This window comes from Martes martes (assembly GCF_963455335.1).
Source record: "Martes martes genome assembly, chromosome: 14".
Lineage (NCBI taxonomy): Eukaryota > Metazoa > Chordata > Mammalia > Carnivora > Mustelidae > Martes > Martes martes.
In genome coordinates, this window is record NC_137902.1 from 55,951,006 (window position 1) to 55,976,042 (window position 25,037).

The 25,037-nt window shown below is 55.2% G+C and overlaps 1 protein-coding gene across 1 annotated transcript in view; it reads right to left on the reverse strand.

Moving 5' to 3' along the window:
- COL13A1 (collagen type XIII alpha 1 chain) overlaps nt 1–25,037 on the reverse strand; it is a gene marked incomplete at both ends in the record, with an annotated part of 145,258 nt that overhangs the window by 118,367 nt on the left and 1,854 nt on the right. Inside the window, one exon of the mRNA XM_080823351.1 lies at nt 11,767–11,839. Coding sequence (XP_080679477.1) covers nt 11,767–11,839 — 73 coding nt within the window. The remainder of the gene's footprint in view (nt 1–11,766; nt 11,840–25,037) is intronic.

Here is a 25,037-nt window from a genome sequence, read left to right on the forward strand (position 1 = left end):
GCAGAATGGGCAGAGGCTAGACTTGGGGACCCTCCACGGAGTCTGAGGCTAGGAGCCCCTTCACCCTCAGCAGCCTGGCACAAGCCCCTGGCTCGGCACACATGGAGCTGGAGCTGGCATGGGAGGAGTGACTCTCCAGCAAAACATGCCCCTGCCCTCTCTGTGCCCCGAGCAGCGACCTCAGCAGCCAGCCAGACGGCGTTTCTTCGAGGCCAAAGGATCAGAGCTTTCCTACCCCACTGTCCCCGGGATGAGCCCTCCCAGGGCCCTCAGCACTTCCACAAGGGACATCCTGCTTCCCCCACCACCCCACCCCCAGATGCTCCAGAATAGAGCTCTGCATCCTTCCTCTGCCCCTGCCAGCCCTCGGCTCTCTCCCTGTGGGTAAGGGCACTAGTCCACGAAGCCTTGGGCTTGAGTCCTGGCTCTGTCTCCCAGCCATCGCCCCTGTGTGGTCCCTAGACATCGGAGGCTCAATGGTCTCAGCTTCGAACCGGGGAAAACCACGGCCCCATCCCCCAGACCGCTTGCAAGCTGTACTGTGTTGCAGACCTCCTCTGCTCTCTGTTGTATGACGCTCTCTCCTAATGTAAATACCTGAGGGGTCATTCACAGTTACCTGGGCTCACAGGCTCACCCCTGCCTTATGCTGTCCCTTGCCCAAGTGTACCAAATGGGCAACACGTGCCCACCTTCCTTCTGCGATTTTACCGCCCCCCCCGGCCCCTCCCGCATGCTACTCCATGTCTTCTCTTAGTGGGGCCACGCGGCCTCTTCCTGGCTCCTTCCTTGCTTCTAGCTCATTCTCAGCTACAGCTTTGCACAGCTGGATCATGTCCCATCCTTTCCTGGAGACCCTCGCGGCCTCTTCAGGGTGATGTCCACCCCCTACGTAGCTACCTCCCCCACCCCGACTTTTCTTTCCAGCCTTATCTCTTACTCCATCCCCCCGTGGGAGCTTGCAACAGTCATTCTGGATCATTCCTCCCTTCCCAGAGTGGGGAGGGAGCGAAAAAGCCTATTTCTTAGGTCCCTGCACTTGTACTACACAGTTCCTTCAGCTCACAATGTCTTTATATGCATTTTTATTTACTGACGATTTACTTGTCTTTCAAGGCTTGCTTTAAATGCTGCTTCTTCTGCGAAGCCTTTCTTGATTCCTCCCTTTAAAAGTGATCACTCCTTCTCTTGCACTCTCCAGCCCTGTTTAGCATTTACCTAACCCTGGACATGAGGGACTATGATTCACCGGGTATCCCCAGGGCACTGAGCAGCTGATAACCCTCTGTGGGTCAAGGTCACTTGCTGATGTAGCCCACGGGCAGCCCAGATCTGTCATGGGTATATAGTTAGCCCAGAAGTCTGGCTGCTGGGGTGTGGCCTGCCTCTGCTGGGCTGGGGTTAGGAGGTAGAAGGTGGGGGTTCACTTAATACCTCTGGCCATGGTGTCTGCTCTCAAAGGGCAGGTCCTAAGGGAAAGACTGACAGCTGAGTGTCTGCTGCAAACATGTAGAATCATCATAGGTGTGGATGGCTCTCTGAGACCCCGGGAAGTATAGGTTCTTCTTTCTCCTGCTCTCCTCTGCTGGCCTCTCAGACACAGGGAGGTGGACAGACAGGGAGAAATGGACACACAGCAGATACTGCTGCCCACCTGTGGGTCCCCCCCTCCCCTGCCAGACAGCCATCCCTGATTCTTTGGAGTTTCTGCAAAATTCCAGATTCACCCACACCCCCAAGCAACAGCTGCTACAAATGTGGCTCGTTTCCCTCTCAGGACACAGAGCGAAGCTGTCAGCCTGCCTCTGTATGGGTAAGGAGCAGGAACATGACCTTTCAGAAAAGTCCCACTGCCCACTGGTTCCCGCTCCAGGCTGTGGCTGGACACAGTGACGTGCTGGGAGCGTGAGTCTCTTCATAAACCCCATTTGCAAGGTCCTCTGACCCATGGTAGTGGCAGTGATCTCAAACGCACTGTCCGAGGACGAACCGCCACCCGACTTGTGACTACCTCTCCCTCTGCCACAGTCCATGGCTCTCTGTGTCCCCCAGCCCTCACACAGCCTACATCCCACTCAGTAACTACATTGTGGGCAAGCTTTGCTGCTTTTCCTCCAGTATCTTCCATGGTGTAGGACTCCAGAGTTGACCGAGCATTCTTGGAGTAACCCTGTGAGATCATTATTTATATGTAAGAGATGAGCTAATGGAAACTCAGAAGGGTTAGTGGCTTGTCTAACGCTGAAGAGCGAGGCACAGGGAGCTGGGGTTCACACAGGGGTCTCCCGCCCCACGGAAAAGGCCACCATAGCCCTCTCTGAGGGTAGGCCCGCGTCTCACCCATCTTGCAACTCCTGCAGAGCACTGCATGCTGTCCTGTGGATAGAAACATCCAGAATTTTCCACCGTGTTGGAATGACTTTGTCTCCAGCAGGGCAGAGAGGGAAGTAGGAGCGAGCTGACGCCTTTGGCAACCGGAGCCACGTTTCCCCACCACATTCAGTGGCATGACGTGGCACTCTCCTCCAGGACCTCACGTGGCTGGGTGCAGCTGTGTGGAGGCTGTAACTTCTCCTCATGACCTCATTTCACCAAAACCCTTTCCCACTCAACACAACCATCCCCCTCACGGCAACTAACAATCATTTTGAGCCACGTATGTGTCGGGCCCTGTGTGCATCCTGGAGAGGTGGGTGCTAGCCTCACCCCCACTTTACGTGACGTGAAGGGCTAACTCATCCATGGTCCCCGTGACTCATAAGGAGTAGAAGAGGATGATTGGGATTTGAACCCAGGTTGCCCAGAAGTCAGAGCCCACACTCGTAGCTGCTGGGTTAGCCCACCTCTCCTCAGGTGGCTCCCCGGGGGTACCACTGCCACTGAACCCAGTGGGCGCTCCTCCTGGCAGATGACACAGCGCTGCCAGGACCAGTCCCTATGATGCGGGAGTCAGAGTGGAGAAAGCCTGTCCTGAACTAGACAGGACAAGGCATATGACTTATTCCAGGGAACTTGCATCTCCAGCCCAGCAGGCAGGCACGGGCACCTTCAGGCTATGATGGCAGAAGCAGATGCCCAGAAAAGCTGAGGACCCTGCAGGGCTGGCGACTGTCCCTTTGCAGTGGGGCCAAATTGCTCTGGGAGCACAACTCTGGGGGATGCTCAGAAGGAAAGGCCACCAGCTGTGCCTGGGAGAGTCATAGGAGACGTCACAGAGGTGGGGACAGAAAGCGGGCAGAGGAGGGGAAAGGGGGCAGCACAGTGTCAGGGAGGGGAAGGTGTTGGGTGTTAAAGTCCAGCTGAGCCAGGTTTGGCCCCGTGGCCGTGGGTCCTGGTAGGGCTGGCGACACACGGGATCTAAGCCCCAAGCAGCGTTATATCCTTATTAGCGGAGAACGCCAATTAGTTAGAGTCAAGACCAAAGGGCTCCTCCCACTTCCTCTATCCACAGCCTCTACTCAGCCTTATGATTAAATAATGTTTTATCTTGAAATATTTCAGACAAAGAACTATAAACATAATCTAATATATTACTGGGCAATAAAAAGGAATGAAGGAGTGTTACATGTTACAGCACGGATGAACCTTGCAAATGTTACACTAAATCCATAGAACTAGGAAGCAGATGAGTGGGGATGTGAGGGTGACAGATGAAGGGTCCAGGGTTTCTTCTGGGGTCATGAAATGTTCTAAACATGATTGTGGTGAGGGTCGCACGTCTCTGTGAACAGATTGGAAACCACCGAATTGTACATTTCGAATGGATAAATTTTATAGAAAAATTGTATCTCAATGAAGTTGTTACCAAGAGGTAACATGAGCCTGGCATGTCCTCCATCCAGCTTAAATGTTCCCAACATTGAGGTTCCTGGGTGGCTCAGTGGGCTAAGTGTCCGACTCGATTTTAGCTTGGGCGGTGATCTCAGGATTGTGACATGGAGCCCCACGTTGAACTCCGTGATCAGTGCGGAGTCTGCTTGAGACTCTCTCTCCTCCTCCCTCTGCCCTTCCCCTACTTATGTTCTCTCTCTAAAGAAATAAATAAAATCTTTAAAAAGAAATAAAAAAGAGTTACCAATATAGCCAAAGCCTGCGGGACTGCTGCCCCACCTGTCCCTCCTCCCCCCAGAATGTGATGCTTATTGCTCGGGTGCATTTCCCTATACCCTTAGGACGTAGGCATATATTCCCTGAACGATGTGTCCTGTTGTTTTATATGTTTTTCGTGAGTTATATTGTACCTATTGTCTTGTAATTTGCTTTTTTTCCCTCGAAAGGATGAGATTCATCCTTGGCATTGCTTGGCCTGGAGGTCAAGTTCATCCACGCTCCCTGTGTATGATATTCCGTTGGTGAAAGTACCAGTTTCACATCCCACAATGTGTGTCTCCACTCTGCTTCTGACAAATATTTAGGTTTTCTTTTCCCTTTTCCCTGCAGTGCACACAGGGCCGCAGGGAACGCCCTTTCCTCCCTTATGCGGGAGTAAGGGTTTCTCAGGAGGGGCGGCTCTGCGGGGGCCCAACCCACACTTTGTCAGATACTGTCCCGTTATTTGCCTCTCCTTACGCATGAGGAAACTGAGGACCAGAGAGAGGATGTGACCTGCTCAGAGTCCCCCAGGGTCTGGGACCGATGCCCAGTCTAGGGCTCTTCTAGCCACAGCACACTGCCTTTCCAGAACCCTCCATTTCCTGATTTTTATTTTGCTGCAAATCCCAGCGACCACCCAGTGGGCCTTATCAGAGCCGATCTAGGAGAAACACATTATCAGTGCTGTCCAGGAGGGCTGGGGATCTGGCAGTGCTTTCGGGAGGAAACGGGGAAGAAATGAACTTTGGAGAATGCCCCAGGTGGCTCCCAAGTGCTGAGAGGGCAGCCTTGGGAGGAGGGGCCCTTCCCACGCTGGCTCCCCTGACTGGGGACTTCCTTACCTCCCGGAGGTAACAGCCGGCCTCCCACTGGGCAAGCTGCTTGCCTAAAACGGAGCCAAAAGGCCACAGGAAGTGCCTGTGTCTGGAGCCCAGGGTCTGAGCTTTATTGACTGGCTGTCTGATTTCTAAGGCACAACATCCTGGCTCTGGTTCGGCCCTGGCCCCCTTTCCCTCCAGCCTCTGCTTTGGCACCTGGGTGTCATCAGGGAGACTGCTGCAGGGACACTGGCAGGCAGGGAGGCCTGAGGGGGCCGCAAGCCACATTAGGGATTGGGAACTTAAACCTAAGGGTGAAAGAAAGGAGTACCGGCTTTAAGTAGAGTTGTGCATTTCGTTTATCAAAGACCATTCAGGAATCCGAGGAGGAGCCGTGAGGGGCTCCTGCAGGGAGCGAGGTGAGAGGTCCTGGCAGCTGGAACAGGTGTGCTGCCGGAGGGGCTAGAGGCAATGGGTGGGGTGGGATCAATGGGACTTGCTGGTGGGTGGGATGTAGAAGGAAAAGCCTGAGTTCCAGCCTAAGTGCAAGGCCTGTGTGGTGGCAGCGGCCCCATTCCCTGGGACTGGGGATGGGACTGGGGATGTTGGCCATGGGCCAGGTTTGGGAGAAAGATTGTGGCTTCAGCGGTGTGCACTTTGAGGACGGGCGACCTGTGCCACGTCCTGGGGCAGATGTCACGGAGGCTGCCTGGTGTGGTGTGCAGGTGAGTTTGAAGGTTCTCCCCGCCTGACAACCCACAGAGCCTCCTCTCAGTGTGTAAGAGGCTCATGCTGAGTTTTGCTGTCAAATACCTGTAGAATCTAAATCAAATGGTCAGTGATCACAGCCCAGGAGAAACCTTCACAGGTGTATACCTCCTGGTCTGTTTTCACTTCCCATCCGAAGACACATTACTTGTCCCAGTAGGTGGTTGTGCCCAGATTACACACTGAGCACACATTAGGCATTCTGTTAGCATGGTAACCAAACAGCAGAGAGAAGGAGCAAGGCTCTGGCAGGAGAGAAGGATGGAAGGAGCTGCGGGGATGCGGTAGCAGGCCTGGAGGGGTTAAGAGTCCATCAGGTAGAAACAGAACAAAGCCGTCAGAACAGCATGAGCAGATGTGAACGGGACAGGCAGACGAGCAGGTCGGTTTTACTGAAAGACAAGGAGTACAGCATAATAAGAGACCGGTCAGAGCCCAGGCTTGAGAAACAAATGACCTTATTACTTGAGGGGGGGGGGCGGGGGGTGTATGGGCACCGGGGAGCCATGGATGGTTTCTGAGCAGTCGAGTGGAATTGACAGGACCCAGCGATGACGGAGTATGTGGGTGAAGAAGGAGGCATTGATGTTGCCACTGGGTTGGAGCCTGGGAGTCTGGGAGGTCAGATGGGACATGAGATGGGACTGCAAAGGCAGAAGGAGGAGGTGGGGTGGTGGAGGGGGTAGGGAGCTGACAGCACAGAAGCCTGGCCAAGGCAGGAAAGAGGGTGAGTTGGAATCCAATAGGAGGGGCTCATCAGGCTGGCCCTCAGGGGTGTGCTTTAAGGATTAGCTAGGAATGACTCAGAATTAACCCATCGATTATTTGCCTATAAAGCAGAGTTTACCTGAAAATGGTATTTCTTTAGCGTAAATGTTCTGCCTAGCAACCATCAGCTCGGCAGTTTTTTGCTTTATTAATGGCACCCGGGGACACTTGGGTCGAAAATCTCCCTTTTCTGGGCTAGTTGAGTCTAAAATGAGGAGAACCACAGGGGAGGACGGCTGTGGATCTGCTCTGCTGCAGTCCAACAGAGGTGGGAGGGCCCGGTCCAGGATGAAAACTCTGGCCATAGTAGTCCCTGCCTGTGAAAATGCCCTGAGGCTGTTGGGGAGGGAGGAATCTGCCACCAGGGCAAACAAGGCAAGGCTAGGCAAAGAAAGAGCTTCAGGACAGGAGGACACTGGCTATTACCACCTATGGAAAATAACCAAGCCCAGAGAGGCAGATCCAACCCGAAAACCAATGGCCAACTTTCAATGCTGGAAGGGGCTTCTCTGCCCTCAAGCCAGCCCCCACGTCATTGTTAGTTATTGCTCTAGAATACGAACTGGATGAGGTCAGATCCCTGCTCCCCAATCCTTCTCTGATGCCACATCACCTCCGGAGGCTAACAAAGCCAGGGCACCCGTGTAACACCTCTCCGGGCCTGCACCCACAACAGACATCATCAAACGATTACCACATCTTCCACCGAGCCTGGATGTAGCCTCCGAATCAGACTCTGGACACCCTGGGCAGCCATTGCTAATCAATCACCCTCAAGATGGAAACCGTTTCCCTGTCTTAGAAGGGGGAGAGCTGGGACTCCTCAGCCTGACCCTTTGCCATCTTTTCCCACCCTTATTTCAGATCACTGCTTCTATGCTCCAGCTTCCTCCAACTGCTGGCCATTCCTAAATACGCTGCCTTTTTCTTCTTCTCGAACCTCTGTCCATGCAGGTGCCTCAGCCTGGCATGACGTCTATGCAGACTATTAGCTGCTCTTCCATTATCTGTTCTTCCGCTTCCAACAGCGACAGACCTCTATCTGGGCATATGGCTGCCCCGCCTCCCCAGGGGCTGGTAACCACGTGACTAAGTGCTGGCCAATGGGATACAAGCAGAAGTGATGCATGCCGGGATTCCCCCCCACACACCCACCCCCTGGCTCTTAAGGGTTTGGGCGTATATTCCCCCAGCCTCCTTCCTCTTCCACACTAGCCGGGGATGGAGAGAACAAAGCAATGACAGCGTCGTGCCACATGAAGGGGATAGCAAGGCCACCTTCCCAGCGCGGCACCACTGTCCTCTGACCCGCTAAGGAAGAGACGTCCCCTCCGCCTCGTTGGAGTCCCTGTAGTCCGAGCTCTGTTGTTGCGGTGGTAGCTGAGTCTGTACCCTGAGCCCTTCCACCAACCTCCAGGGCCACCTCCTCAGTGAAGTTCTCCCCGAGTCCCAGGCTCCTCTGGGATCCCTGTCACGCCGCACACCTCTCATTCGCACACGTGAACCAGGGGATGGCCGTGGTCTCTCCCACAAGCCAGGCTAGGGCAGCAACTTCTCTCCTGCTCATCCATCCTCCGCACCCCAGCCGGCCAAGGTGCTAATGCACAGACCCCAGCAGGCCACGCCCTCGCCCCCGCTGTTGCCGTCCGAACCTCTGGGACTCCGGGCTCCTCTCTCCCCTCGGAAATGAGGCCACACCGTGGAGCCACCTACTCCTGTGACTCCTTCCGTGTGAAACCCCTCACACTGCCAGCCCCAGCGTGGCGGGCCTGAAGGAGCTGCTTCCTTGCTGGCTGGAGGCTCTATTGTCCTGCTCCCCATTTGTTACTGAGAACGGGGACTGAAACGGGAGTTTCCCTAATCTTTGTATTCTTCTTCTCAAGTGGCCTGGGAAGTCTCACCATGCCTGTATTGGTTCCCAAGGCCCTTCTCCTGTCCCACCAGTTTGTATGCTTTAGGAATGGCCAACGCTTACTCCTCTGAACTTCTGGAGGCTGTGACTGTCCTGCCGAGCCCCACCCTTCAGCACCCTGCTGGCCCATCACAACCGTGGAACTCAGTGCATGTGTCTCAGGAGCAGCCAGACCTCAGCGAGAACACGGCTATTTTGGGACAGGGAGGATCCTGGGAGGATGCTGGCGAGGTCAGAGTTGGAAGGGAAGGAGGTGGGTTTTCTGCCCATGATTATGTGTCCTGAACCCTCTGGAGGCCGTCCAGGGGCCCAAGGCTGCCACTAGGAAGAACACACCCAGGACCCCGCCTTAGCCCAGCCAGCCGCAGCAGTGGACTGGGGAAGGCACGGGCTCAAGATCCTAGGCTTGGATCCCAGTGGCCACAGAAGGCAGAAAAAAAAAAATGCGTGTTTATGTGTTGTGTCCCAGCAGCCGTGAAAGATCAGCATCAGGCAAGATGCGGGGTAGGCTTGAGGTAGGTTGGGGTGGGGTGTGTGGTGTGGGAAGGTGGGGTATCAGAAACCAGCCAGAGGGCGGAGGGGGAACACAGGAAAGAATATAATCACTCAGGAAGGATAATTGACGATCCTTTATCCGAGATGCATTGAACATCTACTATGTACAGGCTTCTTATCAGATGCTGGCAAGACAAAAATGATAATGCTTTGACTTTGTGGGTAGCACTTTCCAGTTGTATAAGTTCTTCTGCAAATATCGGGAACCTCAAAGTGGCTCCTAAAGTGGTTTATAAACTCTGACCTTAAGGAAATAATCTGAGAGGCATCATTTAGACCCAAGAAGGAGAGAGGCGTTCTATTCCTGGGTTTGGAGATTCACTACTATTTTAGAACGTCAAAAACCCACTCTGCCCGTTTGGAGTGTTCAAGAAGTATGCGGTACTGTTTCTGGCGTGCAGCAGGAGCTGGGTTAGGGGCTATGTGGGGGGAGCACGATTATTCATGACAGCTTGGCAGCCCCGTGATAGGTAGCCTTCCGTGTGAAGGAGGTAAGTTCACGGTGTGGTGAGAACCCTCAGCTTAGGCAGAAGGGGCAGGTGGAGGGACCCACCCAATGGGACCTAGCCCATCCCAGCAGATGCACTTGACTCCGTGCTTCCATGGTCTGAGATGCCTCTCTGTGCAGCCCTTCCTGTCCCTTCCTGCTGCTTCTCCAAGAATCTGGGAGAACATCTTAGTCTTCTCCTGATCTTGTCTCAATTTTAGGTCCTCTGATTAAATTCTCCTGGTGCTACCCACCTGGCTCTGACCTCTAATTTGGACCAAACTGCCCTTTGGGTGATTCTCAAACACTCGGGACACCCCTCCCAGGAGCCCTGTTGCTCTCCTCCCATCTCCTGCCAACTGGGTGCCTGATGGTGGCTGCTCTCCACAGAGGACCAGCGTCAAGGCTTTTCTGCTCTCCACTGCGTCCCTCCCTCTCCCTGCCCTAGACCCCAGGGCGCCTACAGACTCCCAGAAGTGAGGCAAGATGAAGCAGTTTTGGAATTTTCCTCCTTCCCGCCATATCCCTCCCGAACCTCCCCGCCTCCCAGCCTCCCAGGACCTCCTGAGCCAGACTCTCCCAAGCACAAAATTGATGCCTATTGGTTAGACACCCGCTTGGCAGGTGGACAGGACACGTGAAGCCCAAGCAGGATGGAGAGGGAGAAAGTCAAGGCTCTGCCTTATCATAAATATGCAGCCCATGGCGCCCCCCCCATACCAGGGCACAGTTTGATAAGATTTCTGTACATCGGGGCACCTGGGTGGCTCAGTGGGTTAAAGCCTCTGCCTTCGGCTCAGGTCCTGATCCCAGGGTCCTGGGATCGAGCCACGAATCGGGCTCTCTGCTCAGCCGGGAGCCTGCTTCCTCCCCTCTCTCTGCCTGCCTCTCTGCCTACTTGTGATTTCCGTCTGTCAAATAAATAAATAAAATCTTTTAAAAATATATAAAAAAAAGATTTCTGTACATCTTTTGAGTCTGAGAGGAATTGAGGAAATAACGGAAATAGTGCTTCCTAGCAGTCAGGATTGGCACTAAATACTATTTGAATGGACAGGTTTATCTGAGGCACGCACTGCCTTAAAAAGCCCAATGCTACGGGTGCTCTGCCCAATGCCTGGCTACCCTTCCCTCTCCTTCATCCCATCTCATTAATCTTGGCATTCTTCTCCCAGAAGCTTTCCCAGATGCCAGGGCTCAATGTGCTGGGCCCTGAGGGAGGGAGGGAACTTCCCAGGACTCGGACACCTTTTTAATTAACCTGGGCAACCCTCTCCCGACGGGCCAGCAGAATCCCGTCATGGCCCCACTGTTTCCTGGGGCAGCGCCCTGAACTGTGACTCCCACCCCAGCTCCCTCACTCTTCTGAGAATGTGGGCCCTCTGTTTCCCATATGCTCACCATCTGGTGGCCTCCATTCCCTGGCCTGGGGGCCCTGGGTGAGGACTCCCGGGGCCCTTGGTAGCCTGTGCCCTGTGGCGGTCCTGCCTGCGTCACGTGCCCACAGAGGGTGGCAGGGGGCCTGCCTGGAGCTGGCAGAGGACCTCTGTGATTACTCCAAAGTGTCCCCCCACCTAAATCCTTTTTGGCAGCTTCCTTCCTCACCCCCAAAGAAGGATAGTTCATTTCAGTTACTCATGGGAACAGTGAGGCTTGCCCATCTGTCACTCTCATAGCTTAATCATAATGGCCAGCAACGTAGAAAAGTCCTCATGAGCTATAACTTGTCACCGTTATTTAATCGTGGACAGTGCCATCAAACCCAATGCCCAGCAGGGTGCTCTGGGTGGGACGCAGAGGAAGAGTACTTGAACAGGCATCCTCCCCAGTGACCAGAGCGGAGAGGGCAGGTCAATGGCAAAGAGTCTGAGTCCAGATGAAGCCCCACATCACACTGCAGCCTTTACTCTGTGTGCATGTGTGCGTTTATGGGTATAGCCTAGATACAGGGGAGCGACATATGGCACCCTGAGCCGTCCAGCTAAGGCAGGCAAGTTTTACAGGGATGGGCTAATCCATTCATCCGTGTAACACGTTTGTACACCTACTATGTGTCAAGAGTTGGGGGCACGACCGTGAACTTGATGAGCCAGGTCCCCACCCCCGCCCCCATGGTAACTCGAACTTGGCCACCCGCATCATCGTATGGGATTTCGTGGCCCCACGCGCACCCCCACAGAAGAGCAGACGAATGAATGAATGCTTGAATAACTGAAACCCGCAGAGGGAAGTGAACATCACAGATTTGGCCATCCCCATCTTTCAAGTGAAAAGCGACACTCTGAACTGCTGCGGCTACAGCACACCTGTGAAGATGGCCCTGGCGCCTGTCCCCAGCGTTGTCCACTATTCGCAGAGCTCCTTACCTGGCGGGCAGTGGCACCCTGGAGACGTCTTCAGGAGGGCCTCCCGGCGCCTCCGAGAGTGGAGCTTCCATTTCTGCAAAAGGAGACAGAGGAGAGGAGTCATGGAAGTGGAAGGCCGAGCCCCGGGAAGGGTCTGCGGCTGGTGGGGACGGAGGGGGAGAAAGGGTCGCCTGGGGGCCTCAGGAGGACTGTTCCAGGATCAAAGACTGGCCACGGGCGGCTGCGTAATAAGAAGCAGATGGAGAAGGTCTCATCTAGGGAATCTCAGTGTCTGATGTCTTCGGAGTGCTCTTAAAGAAATTAACGCCAACCCCAAGGCCCTGTAAACCAGTTGTGGTCTTCCTGCACCCCACCATCATGGGCACAATGACTCGTTTTTCTCGGCTCTCTGCTAATTGTTTCCTGTCTAGGTCTGGGCTCCTGACTGATCCCAGCGTCAGGGACAGTGACTATTCTTCTGGGGTCCCTCACAGCCAGTCCCAGGCAAGCTGGGCAGGGGTAGGGGACAGAAGGCTGAGCAGGCCACGTGCCCCTCTATGGAACCTCTTCTTTGCAAATCATGGAGCCAATCAGGAAGGCTCCAAGGGAGTGGCAACGAGTAGACTGGGACAACTTTCTCTCCCCACGGTGACAAACGGACACATGGCCACGAGCCCCAGTGCCCGGACTGCCTGATTTTCAAAGCGCAGGTCACTGACCCACACAGGGTGGGCCTCACTCACACAGGGCTGCAAGGGACATGTCGGGGAGAGGCTGCTGAGGTTCATGCACAGTTCTCATGGGCAGAATCGAGTCCCTACTGCACCGGGTTCATGGGAGGACTGGAGTGGTCACTGGAGTGGTCAGGGCTTAGAAGGGAAGGGGACTGACACCTGGGAGGCACACAGTAAATACTCGCTCTTGTGATACTCTGTGTTACAGGTAAGGAACCCGAGACGGAAGGTGGGGCAGGGTGAGGTGGGGAGACTAACATGGCCAAGGTCAAAGATGGACAATGGCACCTTGCTCTCTGATGTTAGTGTAGCAGTGAGAGCCTGGTAGCTGGTTTTATTTGGTTCCTACAGTAATTTCTTTTTCCCCCATTGGATCTGTTTCCAGCAGTCTGAAGTGACTGATTTCACATGAAGACCCGGCCATGGGGTGGCCTGTCCCGTGGCTTACAGTTATTGACAATGACCAGAATCCTGAAGTCCCTGCCATATGAAATGGTTAGGAGGCCAGCTGGCCACCCCGCCATAAACATTTCTCCAACACTGGCCTCCTCACTGGCAGACCCTGAATTTCTAGTGACACAGACTCCTGACACTTCCACCTCTCTGTGACAGCCATGAGACTTGGTGCTAGTAAGCTGGTGTGGTGTACCATCCAGGCCTCGACAACTGGCCTCTGTTTCGTTCCCCACCACGATCCCGATGAGAGCCCCGAAGCCATACCTTGTCTCCCCAATCCCATCAGCGCAGCTCACTGCCCCCTGCTTCTCCAGCCTTCCACCCTCCCAACCCAGCTCCCCTCCTGCCACACCCCTGTCAAGGGCAGGGGTCCTGAGATAAAAGCAAGCAGAAGAGGCCTACAGAGGCTCCCGCCACTGGGCAGCCCAGCCACCTGTGCCTGTGACCGCTCCTGCCCTTTCTCTCTGCTCCTCCCCTTCGAGGCCAACCGCCCAGCTGCGCACAGGGCCTTCCCCACCCGCCTGCATCAGCAGCGGCCTCCTCTAGACCCCATCCCTGGCTCTCATCAAGCTCTGTCTTCGCTGGAAAGAGCCAGAGAGTGAATATTTTGGGTTGCGGGAGCCACATGGCGACACAACCCCTCAGCTCTACTGTCGGAGGTGAGAGGCAGCCACAGAAAACACGAAAACCCAAGAAGCACGGCTGTGTTCCCATAGAGACATATTTATACAAACACGCTTCGGGTGGGATGTGGCAGTCACTGACCCACTGTTAACATCATCGCTGGGCTAATAAGAAAGGAAAAGAAAAATCCTCTCTTGACCAAGCTCTCTCCTAGGCCTAGTCTAGGCAAACTCCTCTCTGACCAAGCTCTCTCCTAGGCAAACTCCTCCTCTCTCTCCTGGAGCACTCCCGTCAGGCTCCTACCTGCCCTCTGCCCACGGCTTTCCCCTAGGTCACCAGTAACTTTGGTGCAGCTAAGCCCAGGGGGCTGTCCTTTTCATCCCACCCTGTCACAGTGTTTGCTGGCCCTGTCTTCTCCCTGACACACTCTCTTCACTGGGCTGCCAAGATGCCCCTCTCCCATTGCCACTCTGTGCTCTTTCTGTCTCCTCTGCTGGCTGCTTCTCATCTACGTGGAGGACACAGGGCCCAGCCTCACTGCCTTCTCTCTGCTCTGGCTCCTGGGGGCCCTCACCCCACCTCATGTCTTCAACGCCATCTGTACGTGATAATGCCCCCCTCCCCGCACCCCTAACACGGATCTTCCTCCAGAACTAGACGCATATATCCAGCAGCTTCCTTGACATGTCCATTGATAGGATCTCAAAATCAGCTCGGCAAAACCGGGCTCCTCACAGTCTGTCCCCACTTCCCCAGGCCTGCCCCTCTGTTGGCTTCCTCGTCCCAGGGAATGGCAACTCCATCTTGCCAGACCCTTGAGATCATCAGTGATGCCCTCTTCTCTCTCACTTCACGCCCATTTGGTCAACAACTCCTGCTCTCTGCTTTCTAGACAAATCCAGGATCTGACGCTTTTCCACCACCTCTGCACTACATCTTGTTCAAGCCTGGTCCTCTCCGGCCCAGGCACGGTGATAACCTGATGGGTCCCCCTGCCATTGCCGCATAGAGCATTCTCAACACGGCCGCCAGGGGGCCACACAGGCCTCCTAGATGCTCCTGCACAAGCCAGGCTTTCTCCTACCTCAGGGCCTTTGAACTTGCGGGCCTGCCTGCCTGGGATATTCGTTTCCCGGCTAACCACCCTCTTGCTCGCTCTCAGTGAGACCTCCTCTGCCCCCCGCACCCTGCAATATACTTACATTCCTTCTTCCCTGTTTTATCTTTTTCCTCAGGATTTTGTTGTATTGTTGGTTCATTTATCTCTTTTATGGTCTACCTGGATCACGAGAAAGTAAGCTCCACAAGGATATGGGTATTTTGATCTGTTTTATTCATTGCCATATCCCCAGTGCCTGGAACAAGGTCTGTCACATGCTAGGTGCTCAGTAAAGAGCAGTTGCTTACAAACCAGGAGATTTCACAGAAAGGTCTGGATTTCCAGTCTCTCTTGAACAACGGAAGGATCTGGTGATACCGGGCCAAGGTGATGACTGGGTGGTGCTGAGTGATGGCTGCCCCTGTTGGGTGGGCGTGTGCTGCCCAGGTCACCACAGTACCCTCCCCTGGCCAGCTTCACCTACTTTGGCCCACCAGCCTGACCCCCTTAGGCATCTGAGTTTGAGACTCCTGGTGGGACATGCCCAGGCTGAGGCTCAGGGGTCAGTGGAAAACCTTCTAAGGCCCTAGTCTCCCTGGACAGAACAGCCTTCCCACTACGCCCTTGCTGACGGCCTCCTGGAATGCCCTGCACGACCAGAGCCGAAACAGCACCCGCCTGATCTCTGCAGCTATTAAAATTCCTGTATCAGTATCAAAGGGAAAACGCCAGGCGGCCACTCACTCCCCCCAGAGAATGCTGAGAGGCCTGGCCTTGGGTTTTGGGGCCACTCCCTCCCCACACTTGGTCCCAGGGCTCTTAAAGGGCTCAGGCTCTACCTGGGCCTCTGTAATAGGTGTGGGTCCAAGTCATAGTGTGGAGGAATGGAGCCCAGATCCAGCTGGGAACTTGATCTTGGCATCTCTCCTCTGGGGACATCTGTAAAATGGGGCTCTTGCTCCCCGGCCAGCCTCCTCAGTGATGCTGTGGAAAGTGCCTTGGAAACTGTAGAGCACTTGCCGGGAGGAACTGTTAAGTAAGTTACCATTAATACTAATAGCTACACATATGGAGCAGTATAGCTCGGGTGCTATGCTAAGTATTTTGGTGGAAAATGTCATTTAATAGTTCATTTTTGATATCATGAGTGTATGACTCCTCTCAGAATCCCCCTGCCCTTGGAGGTGGCAGTGGGACTCTACTTTGGGTGAGCACAGATGGCCTCAGACTCTGCTGAAGGGTCCACTGCATGCAGAGTTGGGCAGGGCGGATGTGGGCCTGCACTACACTTGGGAGTTCGAGGACCCTGGGGTCCACTCCTGGCTCTCCCGCTGCATGTTAAGCAAGAGACACGATCCCTCCAGACTTTGATTTCCTCATCTATAAAATGGGGCTAATCTCAGCTACCCACTGGACTACACAGGACAGACAGAGCGAAAAAAACGAGATAGGATCAAAAGACAAAAACGGCATCCAGATGTGGAGAAGGTGAGCACCTACTACGCTTGCTTGTTTTTCTTGGTGGCCAGGGGAAGGCCCCTTCTCTCTCGAGCCGGTCCCAGGCCTGTCTCTTCCCATTTACCATGGTGAGGCTGGCCGGGCCCCAGGAGCTGCTGGGGACCTGTAGTCAAGTCTCCTGCCATGTCCCCGTTCCTGGGAAACTCCGAACTCCTCTTCCCAGAAGAGGGAGGGTGAACAAGGGTCCTTCCTGCCTGCTGCCCTGCCCTGGACCTTGACAACTAGAGGCTGAAAGAAAGAGCTGCCCATTGAAATGAGTGCACTGAGCAAAGCTCCCGTCCCTGCAGCAGCATCTAATTCCAATGCCTGGCACAGAGTGGTGCCCGATGGCCTCTGCTAGAGCCCTTTTCATTACCCCCTGCCATACCGCGCGGCCGGTACCCTGGCGGAGACTGAGCCGGTTTTTTGAGGGCAGGGCCCGGTCTGGCATTTTGATCCACACTTGCACTGAATTAATCACTTTGAGTTCTGCCCCCTAGCACCGGGTGCTAGAAGGACACGGACTTCTGGGCAGCATTTGGATGGATGGAGATGGGAGAGGGAGGGCACTCCAGTGCAGAGCAAAGGCTCCAAGGCAGGACGGAAGCTGTGCAGAGCCAGCCCCTGGGCCTAGTCGCAGTGACGGTCCCACAGATGGGCTTTGTTAAGGGGACAGGCCCATGGGCGGCCGCCTGCCCTGGAGCACGGGCAGATCAGCGTAGGGAAATCAAAACGGAGGAAACTGAGACGATCAACCCACATCCACCCAAACGGGACTCGCCCGATCAGCCTGGGGGTGCCAGGAGCGGGTGCTATGGGATGTGCCTGGGGAATGGTCCGCTTCCTCCCTCCACAATTCTCTTTGTGCCACAGACCTGGCATCTGATCACAGACTCCCAGAGCCATGACATGGGGGCCCGAGGGTCCAGCAGAGGCCACGGGCTGCATCTGCTCCCCCCACCCCCGTGTTTCAGCAGACCCACAAGGCAGTGTTGCTCCAGACTCTGCAGATCAGAAAGGTCGGGGGAAGGAGGTGAATGCTCCATGTGGGAGCTTTCCAGCCTTCCCATGAGGAAGTCTTTCCTTTTAGCTCATCTCTGGCCCTGCTGCTGTCTCAGGGAGTCAGAGAGTGGGGCCCCAGAACTGTGTGGTTGTGGGTGGGAGCCAGGTGGCCAGGGGGCTGGGACCACAGGTTCAAGGGGCCTGGGGTTGTCTCGGGACCTCGTGCAGGATGAAGCAGGGTCCTGGACACAGAGCCGGGAGGGGCTGGAGTGAGAGTGCTGGAGTGGAAGCCAGGAGCCTCTTCCCTCCTTCCCTCCTTGCAGCAAATGGGAGTTGAGCATCTACGTAGAGCAGAGCCATGCAAAGTGCCAGGACATGCGGAAGAACAGACAGGTCTGCCCCATGGCCCTTACTCTCCAGGCAGGGGCACACTGTCTATAAACCACACATACCAAGAAGCAGCAGCCACTGTTGTCAAGCAAGGGTGAGGTGCTCCAGGTTGGTTTGTCATGGGGAAGTGACTGACAGGGCTGAGACCTGAGGGTGACCAGCCATTAACCCAGGGGAGGGCCTGGGTACAGGGAAAACGGCAGATACCTGACACCATCACGGGCTTCTTATGAAACAGGCAGGGCTCCTGCCTTGATGAATGCATTCAGTGCACCCAGCAACCAACCCATGAATGAGGAACCCGAGACAGGGAGCAGCGAACTGACTTGCACAATGACAGGCAACCAGGAGGGGCAGAGGTGGGATCCAAACCGGGAAGCCAGGAAGACACTTTCCAGGACTCGGCCATACCGACCACTGGAGGGCCAGGCACAGCACAGAGTGCTCGTTTTACCTTTTTAAATTCTCAAAGCACCCAATAAGAGGGAGATACTCTTTATTATCACCTCCCCATTTTTTTAGAGGGACAAGCCAAAGCACAGAGAGGTTAAGCAACTCGCCCAACACCACACAGCCAGGAACTAGCAGAGCTGCACTTGAACCCAGCAATCTGGCTCCGGGGTCTGTGTTCCCAGCTGTGCCACATTACGGCCATGTGGCTGGACTCTGAAAGTGGGGGGAGGGGAGCCCTAAGGCCAGAGATGCGGGTCGGTGGGGCAAGGGCCCAAGCTCTTCAGGCCTCCTGGACCACATTAAGAAATTTAGTCTCTGGCCTGAGAACAATAGGAGTTACTGAAGAGCTATAATTAGGGGAATGTGGTGACTGTATTTAAAGCTTTTAAAAGAGCAGCCTGGCTGCTGTGTGGATGTTGAAAGGGACAGGGCAGAGTGAACGGGGGCAGGTGTGTTAGGAGGCCCCTGCTACGGCCCAGAAGGCCATGGGTAGAAGTAGCCAGCTGGGGAAGGGCACGCAGTGATGGAGAGATGGGGACAGGTCTGCAGGAGGCTGAATGGTGCAGGCGGAAGGGACTGGAGTAGCTGCACCTGGAGGCCAGCGCCTCCCGAGATGAAGGGGTGCTGGGTAGGAGCAGGATTCCTGCTCAGTTTAGCATATCGAGTTTGAGGTGCTTTCAAGACATGCTGGAGGGGTGGGTGGTAAGTGTCAAGAAGAATCTGGCGCTCTGACCTGATGAAAATACACACATGACAGCTGGAACAGTCAGACGCATCAGGTAGTGAGCTCCCTGTCATTGTGGGCGTGTAAGCCTGAGAACCAGGATAGTGTGGGGGAATTCCTGGTATCGTTCATGGCTCCCTTTCTTCCAACACTCTGATTCTATGGAGTGGGGGAGAAGCTGGAGGTAGCAGGGCCGTCCTCTGACCTCCCATATCTCTGGGTCTCCCCCTGCCCCTTGGAAACTGCAAAGGCCAGCTCACAGAGACCAAGGCTCTTCCTGGAAGAGCCCCAGCTAATGCCCCTTCAGCCAGCCCCCTTCCTGCATCCTTGTCCCCAGAGGTCCCCCATCCCATCCGGTCCTCCAGGCCACTGAGTCAGAGGGAGACCTTATGCAGAACACCTCTCAGTGACGGCTTAAGAGGGACTCTCCCGGAGCATCTGTAGGACAAGAGACAAGGTGTGGAGTCCCCTGGATGACAGAACCCCAGGCTCTGCAGTGGCCTTCCTGAGGAACATGAGTCCTCTGGGGGCAGCAAGCCCTGCCTGCTGAAACTGAACCAACAGAGAGGCAGGAGCCTCATGGTGGGAGGGCGGGCTGGACACAGAACAGCTGAGCAAAGGGCCTGGGGCACCCCACGTGGCCTGGAGTGGGCAGGGGTAGTGAGGGGAGGAAAAGGCGTTGAAGAGCCAGCAGAGGCCCAGGCTGTGTGGCCTCTAGCAATGCAGGGCTTCAGGAAAGCCCACAATAGGCCTTAGGAGAGGAGACAGGGGCCCCGTGTGCCCTGGAAGGCTGCGCCCAGCCTCTCAGGCAGCCAGTTCCTCCCCTTTGTGTGTGGCATGCTCTTGCCCTTTGAAGGGGAGCCCCTGCTGCCAGCAACCCCATCCCCACCCTTTTGGACACAAAGAATTTTCTGCAGGGAGGCCCCCACCCAGGGCAGGGGCATTTGGCATGCAGATGGGAGTGGGGGGCAGTCCCCACGGAGCTCCTGCCAGGGTCTGCTGGCAGCACAGAGCACACTCAGGAGAGATGGGGACCCCTGTTGCCACAGCCTTCCCAGGCCCTCCCCAGATCCCGGCCTCAGTTTCCCTCAGAGAAGCCTGCAGACCTCCTTTACTCCCTGAGGACTCAACAAGCAGCTTCTGCAAGGGGTATGATCCCACTAAAAGAGGTGGGAGGATTCCTGAGGCTTCTGAAATCTTCCTTCTGGATGGCAAACCCTCCATTGATTTGATTTTTTCAAAAACAAAACAGGGCAAACCCCAAGCCCCCAAACCCGAGTCAACCCCCTTCTTTAAGCCCCCTCGACTTTCGAACTGGGCAGTGAGTGGTAGCCCTTCTATTGACACGTCCTGTGACCCTCGTGAACACGGGGGCGAGCCTCTTGGCACTGCTCGGGACCCGGGGGAGGGGCCTGGGTTCAGACGCACAAGATGCCCCCCGGGCACAGGCACGGGCACGGGCACAGGCACAGGCCACAGCTAGAATCTGTCTCCCGAGGGGCTTATTAAACACTCCACTGCAAGACCCTCGCCACAGGGATTCATTCGGGCTTTGGGAACGGGGATCAGCCTTAGTATGCTGTGCTCCCCATGGAGCTGGGCCAGCTCTGTGAGGGTGTGCAGATGTGAGGAGGGGAGAGCGACTTTAAAGAGTTTAGTTGCTGTAGGGGTTCTGCTCCTGCCTTGCTCCAAAAGGAGATGCTCGGGCGGCTGCATGGACAGACAGCCAGACACAGATTATACTGTAAGGGAGCTGGGAGGTAAGGGGAACGGAGAGAAAGCAAGGGCAGGGTGATCAGTGGGAACTGAGGTTGGGGCTTAGGCAGAAACTTCTGCTGGAAGGACGAGCCCGGACCATGGGGTGAAACCCAGATTTGGTGCTAAGCTTTCCGTGTCCGAGAGACAAGACCCCATCCATCCCTCCTGAGAGGCCAAGCATTCCAGAAACCAAGGCTGGACAAGGGTTTTCCTAAGGGTCCTCCTCACCAAGGCCTGATGTCACAAATGGCCCGATGTCACAAATTTTGCTATAAATGTCACTTTATAGCAAAGACAGTAACGCTGGTCTGATGCCAAGTCAGTTTGGTCAACGCCAGCTATGTGGGAGCTGAACCAGACTGAACCTGTCCCTAGCCCCGGGTCTGTATGACCTGCTTCAGCTGGCCTAGTAGGGTATGGCACTTTATACAGATGGTATATACTAGGGGCTTTAGAGTGGAAGCTCTGGGGCTAGACTGCTTGGGTTCAAGGCCCAGTTCTGCTACTCATGAGCTGTGTGACCTTAGGAAAGTCACTTAACTTCTCTGGGCCTCCATTTTTCTCTTCTGTAAGAATATAAAATAAAATAGAAAATAGAAAAAATATATCCATATATAACCACTTCAGAGGATCGTTTTGAGAATTAAATGAATCAATAGATGGTAGAAATCTTTGAACACCGCTCAATAGATATTAGGTCGTAATAAAATTTACAGACGTGGTGCAGCCTCATCTTACCTCCTCCTTTGATGCTGAGGGTGGTGGTCATGATTGCAGCTGCTATGAACTGAATGATTTCATTTAATCCCACAACCACCCTGTAAGGAGGATGTTGGCATCCCCATTTTCCAGATCAGAACACTGGAGCTCAGGTCACATGACCAGTTAGTGGCAGATGTCCAAGCGACCTCACATGCTGTGGGCTTGCCCACTTGACTCTTTGCCCAAATAAAAAATGTGCCAGGGAGCCTGGGCAGGTGAAGAGGAAGCTCCTGACCATTGGGAGTAGGGGATGGGATGGGATGGACGCCCCCAGCTGCCCTGTCTAGGCGGGAACCCAGCCCACTGAGCCACCCCCACTCTCCCAGCCAGCCCCATGGTGCAGCCTGACTTGGGCGGAGTCCGTCCTTTCCTCTCTGCCTGTTGCTGGGAAACACCCACCTCCACCGTGCACCCCGGAGCAAATGCTGAACCTACAGCCAGGTCTGGGGTCTGCATGTGGGGAGGGCAGTGACGAAGATGGCTTCCATAGCCCCTAGCAGAGGGACCTAAACCAGCAATGAAGTGGTGAGCCAAGTCCTGGGTTAGGCTCAGTAACGGACCTGGTGACTGTGAGCCCTGCTCCCAGCCGCTGGCTTGGATGTGCGCAAATGCAGAGATGAGCTATTTAAAGGCAATAGAGAGGAGAACACCCTGTACAACGTGCTTGAGGCCGAGCCACGAGTGGCAAATAGATGGGCATTGACTCTAATAGGCAGGGAGTGGCAGTCTGGAGGGCTGTGTTGAGAAGGATTCTGAGGTCCGTCTAGGCTCACGCCATATCTACATTTTCCTTCTCTGAGCTAGATGTCTGGCATGGCAGCAAGTTCTTCAGGAAGTCAGAGCAGGGAGAGAGCCCACTGGGGATTGGAGTGGTCTGGGGAAGGCTTTCCAGAGGGTGCTGGCGCAAGCTGAAAATGATTAGGAGTAAGATGAAAAAGACATCTTTCCCAGAGTGTCAAATTATGCTTAAGGCAGATGGCACCCTGTCTCAGAGGCTTCGACTTTCCCACCAACTTCCCATGAGGGGTGGCTACTTAATGAGGTTCTCAGTTTGGCTCAGAGCTACCTGCTAGTTTTAAGGTCTTTGGAGAAGCTGTAAAACGTTAACAACTCTCCCAGGCATTATCTGTAACAGATACTGCTCCGTATTTTTCTTTCAACTGAGAGTCAGGAAATTGCTCTTGATCTTGAACACCTAGAGGTGGAAAATGCCCTTGACACCCAAAGGATTCTATCACAGATAGCCGGATGGAGGATACAGTGACATCAGTCTTCTTATCTGTGAAATGGGGCAATGAGAGCGTCCGTCCCTTAGGGAGGCTGTATGTACAGCATGGGCTGCCGTATGTACCATATCAACGTGAGACACTCCCATCAGGGGTGCCGTTAGTCTTACTGTCAAGGGAAGGGGAGTCTGCCTGGCATCCCCCAATGCCCACCTGGAAGGTGGCTGCTGACACCCGTTGCCCCCTCCCCCGCCCTTTGGCCGACAACGTGGATTTTATCCTCAACTCCAGTCCCTTCTCTTTCACAGCACACCCGCTGCCCAGCTCTGGGTGACATCTGATTTCCTCCGTTTGGGACATTCCAGTTCTTTTCTTTACAGCAAGCAAATCAAGCAACAGGCAGCTGGAGCGCTCATTAAGGGTTCCAGCCCAGGAGAGAGGCACCGATGGGGGAAGAGTGGGGGCCTGAGGTCTGGAAACCACACTGCCAGTTCCCTGCAAGCGGGCTACCCACCCCCATCCTCTTCTCCCCGCCCTGACCCTCCCCTCCCAGTGGCCAGGCCCATCCGATCCAGGCCTTCTGCTCGCATCTGCCTCTGGCCGGCCTCCTTCCAGGCTCCTCTCCCATGGGGTCCCCTCGGCCTGGCCTTCCGCCAGCCTCCCAGATTTGGTCTCTGCCCAGCATCCTGCTTTCCCCACTGGGCTGGGTGTTGTGCCTATGCCCCTGGGTTCCTGCCTCTAGGCCACCGAGGACGCTGGGGGCCGCCCCAGGACTGCCCTGTCTGATGGCCTTCTTCCTTCAGAGAATGGCCCAGGCCCACCTGCTCCAGGATGACTTGCTTGCCCCACATCCTTGGGAGCCCCCTGGGAGCACCCATACTGTTCTGGGAATGGCATGGGGTGCCTGTGCACCCTTTAGAGCAGGAAGCCTCTGCATGTCCGCGTCACAGAATCACTCTGTTAGCAAAACCGCGTCCCCAGTTCTCCTCTGCCTTTTCTTCTCACTGGGGGTTCCTCCGGTCAGCCTCTTGCTTCTCGGCCTCTCCCCTTTCTCACTTTTGCCCTTGCTCCCACCGGAAGAGCACACGTAGGAAAGGGAAGGCCGGGGTTAGAGGGAGGCCTTGAGTTGCTCCAAGACACCTTTGCTGGCCCAGAAGTGGTTTGCTCCTAGAGCAATGCTGTCCCACAGAACTTTCTACGATGATGTATATGTTCTATATCCGCACTGTCCAACGGGTAGCCACTGGCCTTGTGTGTCTCTTGAGCACTAACCTGAAAGGAGGCCAGTGTGACAGATAAACTTAATTTTAAATAGTATTTGATTTTAATTCACGTACGGATAATGAGTCACGCGTAATTGTATGGGGCAGTGCGGCCCTTTGAGTGCCCCTTCATGAAGCCCTGGATTGTAGGTCCCATCGAGGGGATGCCTCCCAGGGGGCTGCCCACCACCTCCACTCCCAGGACCGGCCCTCCCTCTGGCTCCACAGCCCTTGGCTACTGACATGTGGCCCCCACTGCAGCCCCCATTCCCATTCACCCCACTCTGTCCCTGCCTGCAGCCCAGTCCAGGCCCCAGGCCCCTGTGGCCTGTGTCGGCGTCTCGTTTCGCCTCCCTGCTCTGCCTTGCTCTCCCTTCCATTCTAGGGACACAACTGCCCTCCTCAAGCCCTTCCATGGCTCCCCAGTGCTTTCACATAGATCTAACAGTCTCTGAGGCCCCGTTGACCCAGGCACCCTGGCTCTCTGTAGCCAAATCTTCCACCACTCCATTCCCTAAGGCCAACCTCTCCCTCTGGCTTCCAACCTTCAGAAGCTGTTCCCTTTGCCCCCAGAACAAGGCCCCTCCACTCTCCCCTTTGGCCTAGAAGACTCTGATTCACCCTTCAAGACATCACTCCAAAATCACTTTCCCCGGAAGCCACCGCCCTCATGTATGTTACATGTTAATACGCTCCCCAGACCTCCTCGGCTCCCATCACATGACGGGGTCACCACCCGGGGCCTTCTTTGTGCCCTATTTGCCTGTGTTTAGGAGGGCAGAAGTGTGTCCCCCACAATGCCTGATCCACAGCTGGCTCTCAGGAAACATTTGCTGCCCGCCTGACTGCAGACGGACAGGGGAAGGCAGCAGGACGTAGTAAAGAGCCCTGGAAGTGGGGTCAGGAACTTGAGTTCTACTTCTGGATCTCACCACGCGACTGGGGTAACCCCCAGCCCCTCTGTGTGTCTCTATTTCCCCATCTGTAAGATGGGGTCAGTTCAGATGCTCAGGCAGATGAGAGGTCTAGAAGTCAGTGGCTGCCCCAGAAGCTCTGGTTTGCAGATGAGGAATCAGCATGGCCCATAACACTGTCCGCCCCCAGGCCCTGCAAGCATGTGACTTGACAGGGCTAAGTCTCAAGGGGAGGAAGCAAGGATCTGGGGCATGCCCTGGCCAGCAGCAGGGGCCAGGGAGGGGAGACTACGGAGAGAGGCACTGAGCAGAGCTCCCGGGGTCAAATGTTTGCCCCTCTGCAGCCAGAGCCCCTTGGCGGCAGCAGGGAGTGGGGAGGTGGGGGGTGGGG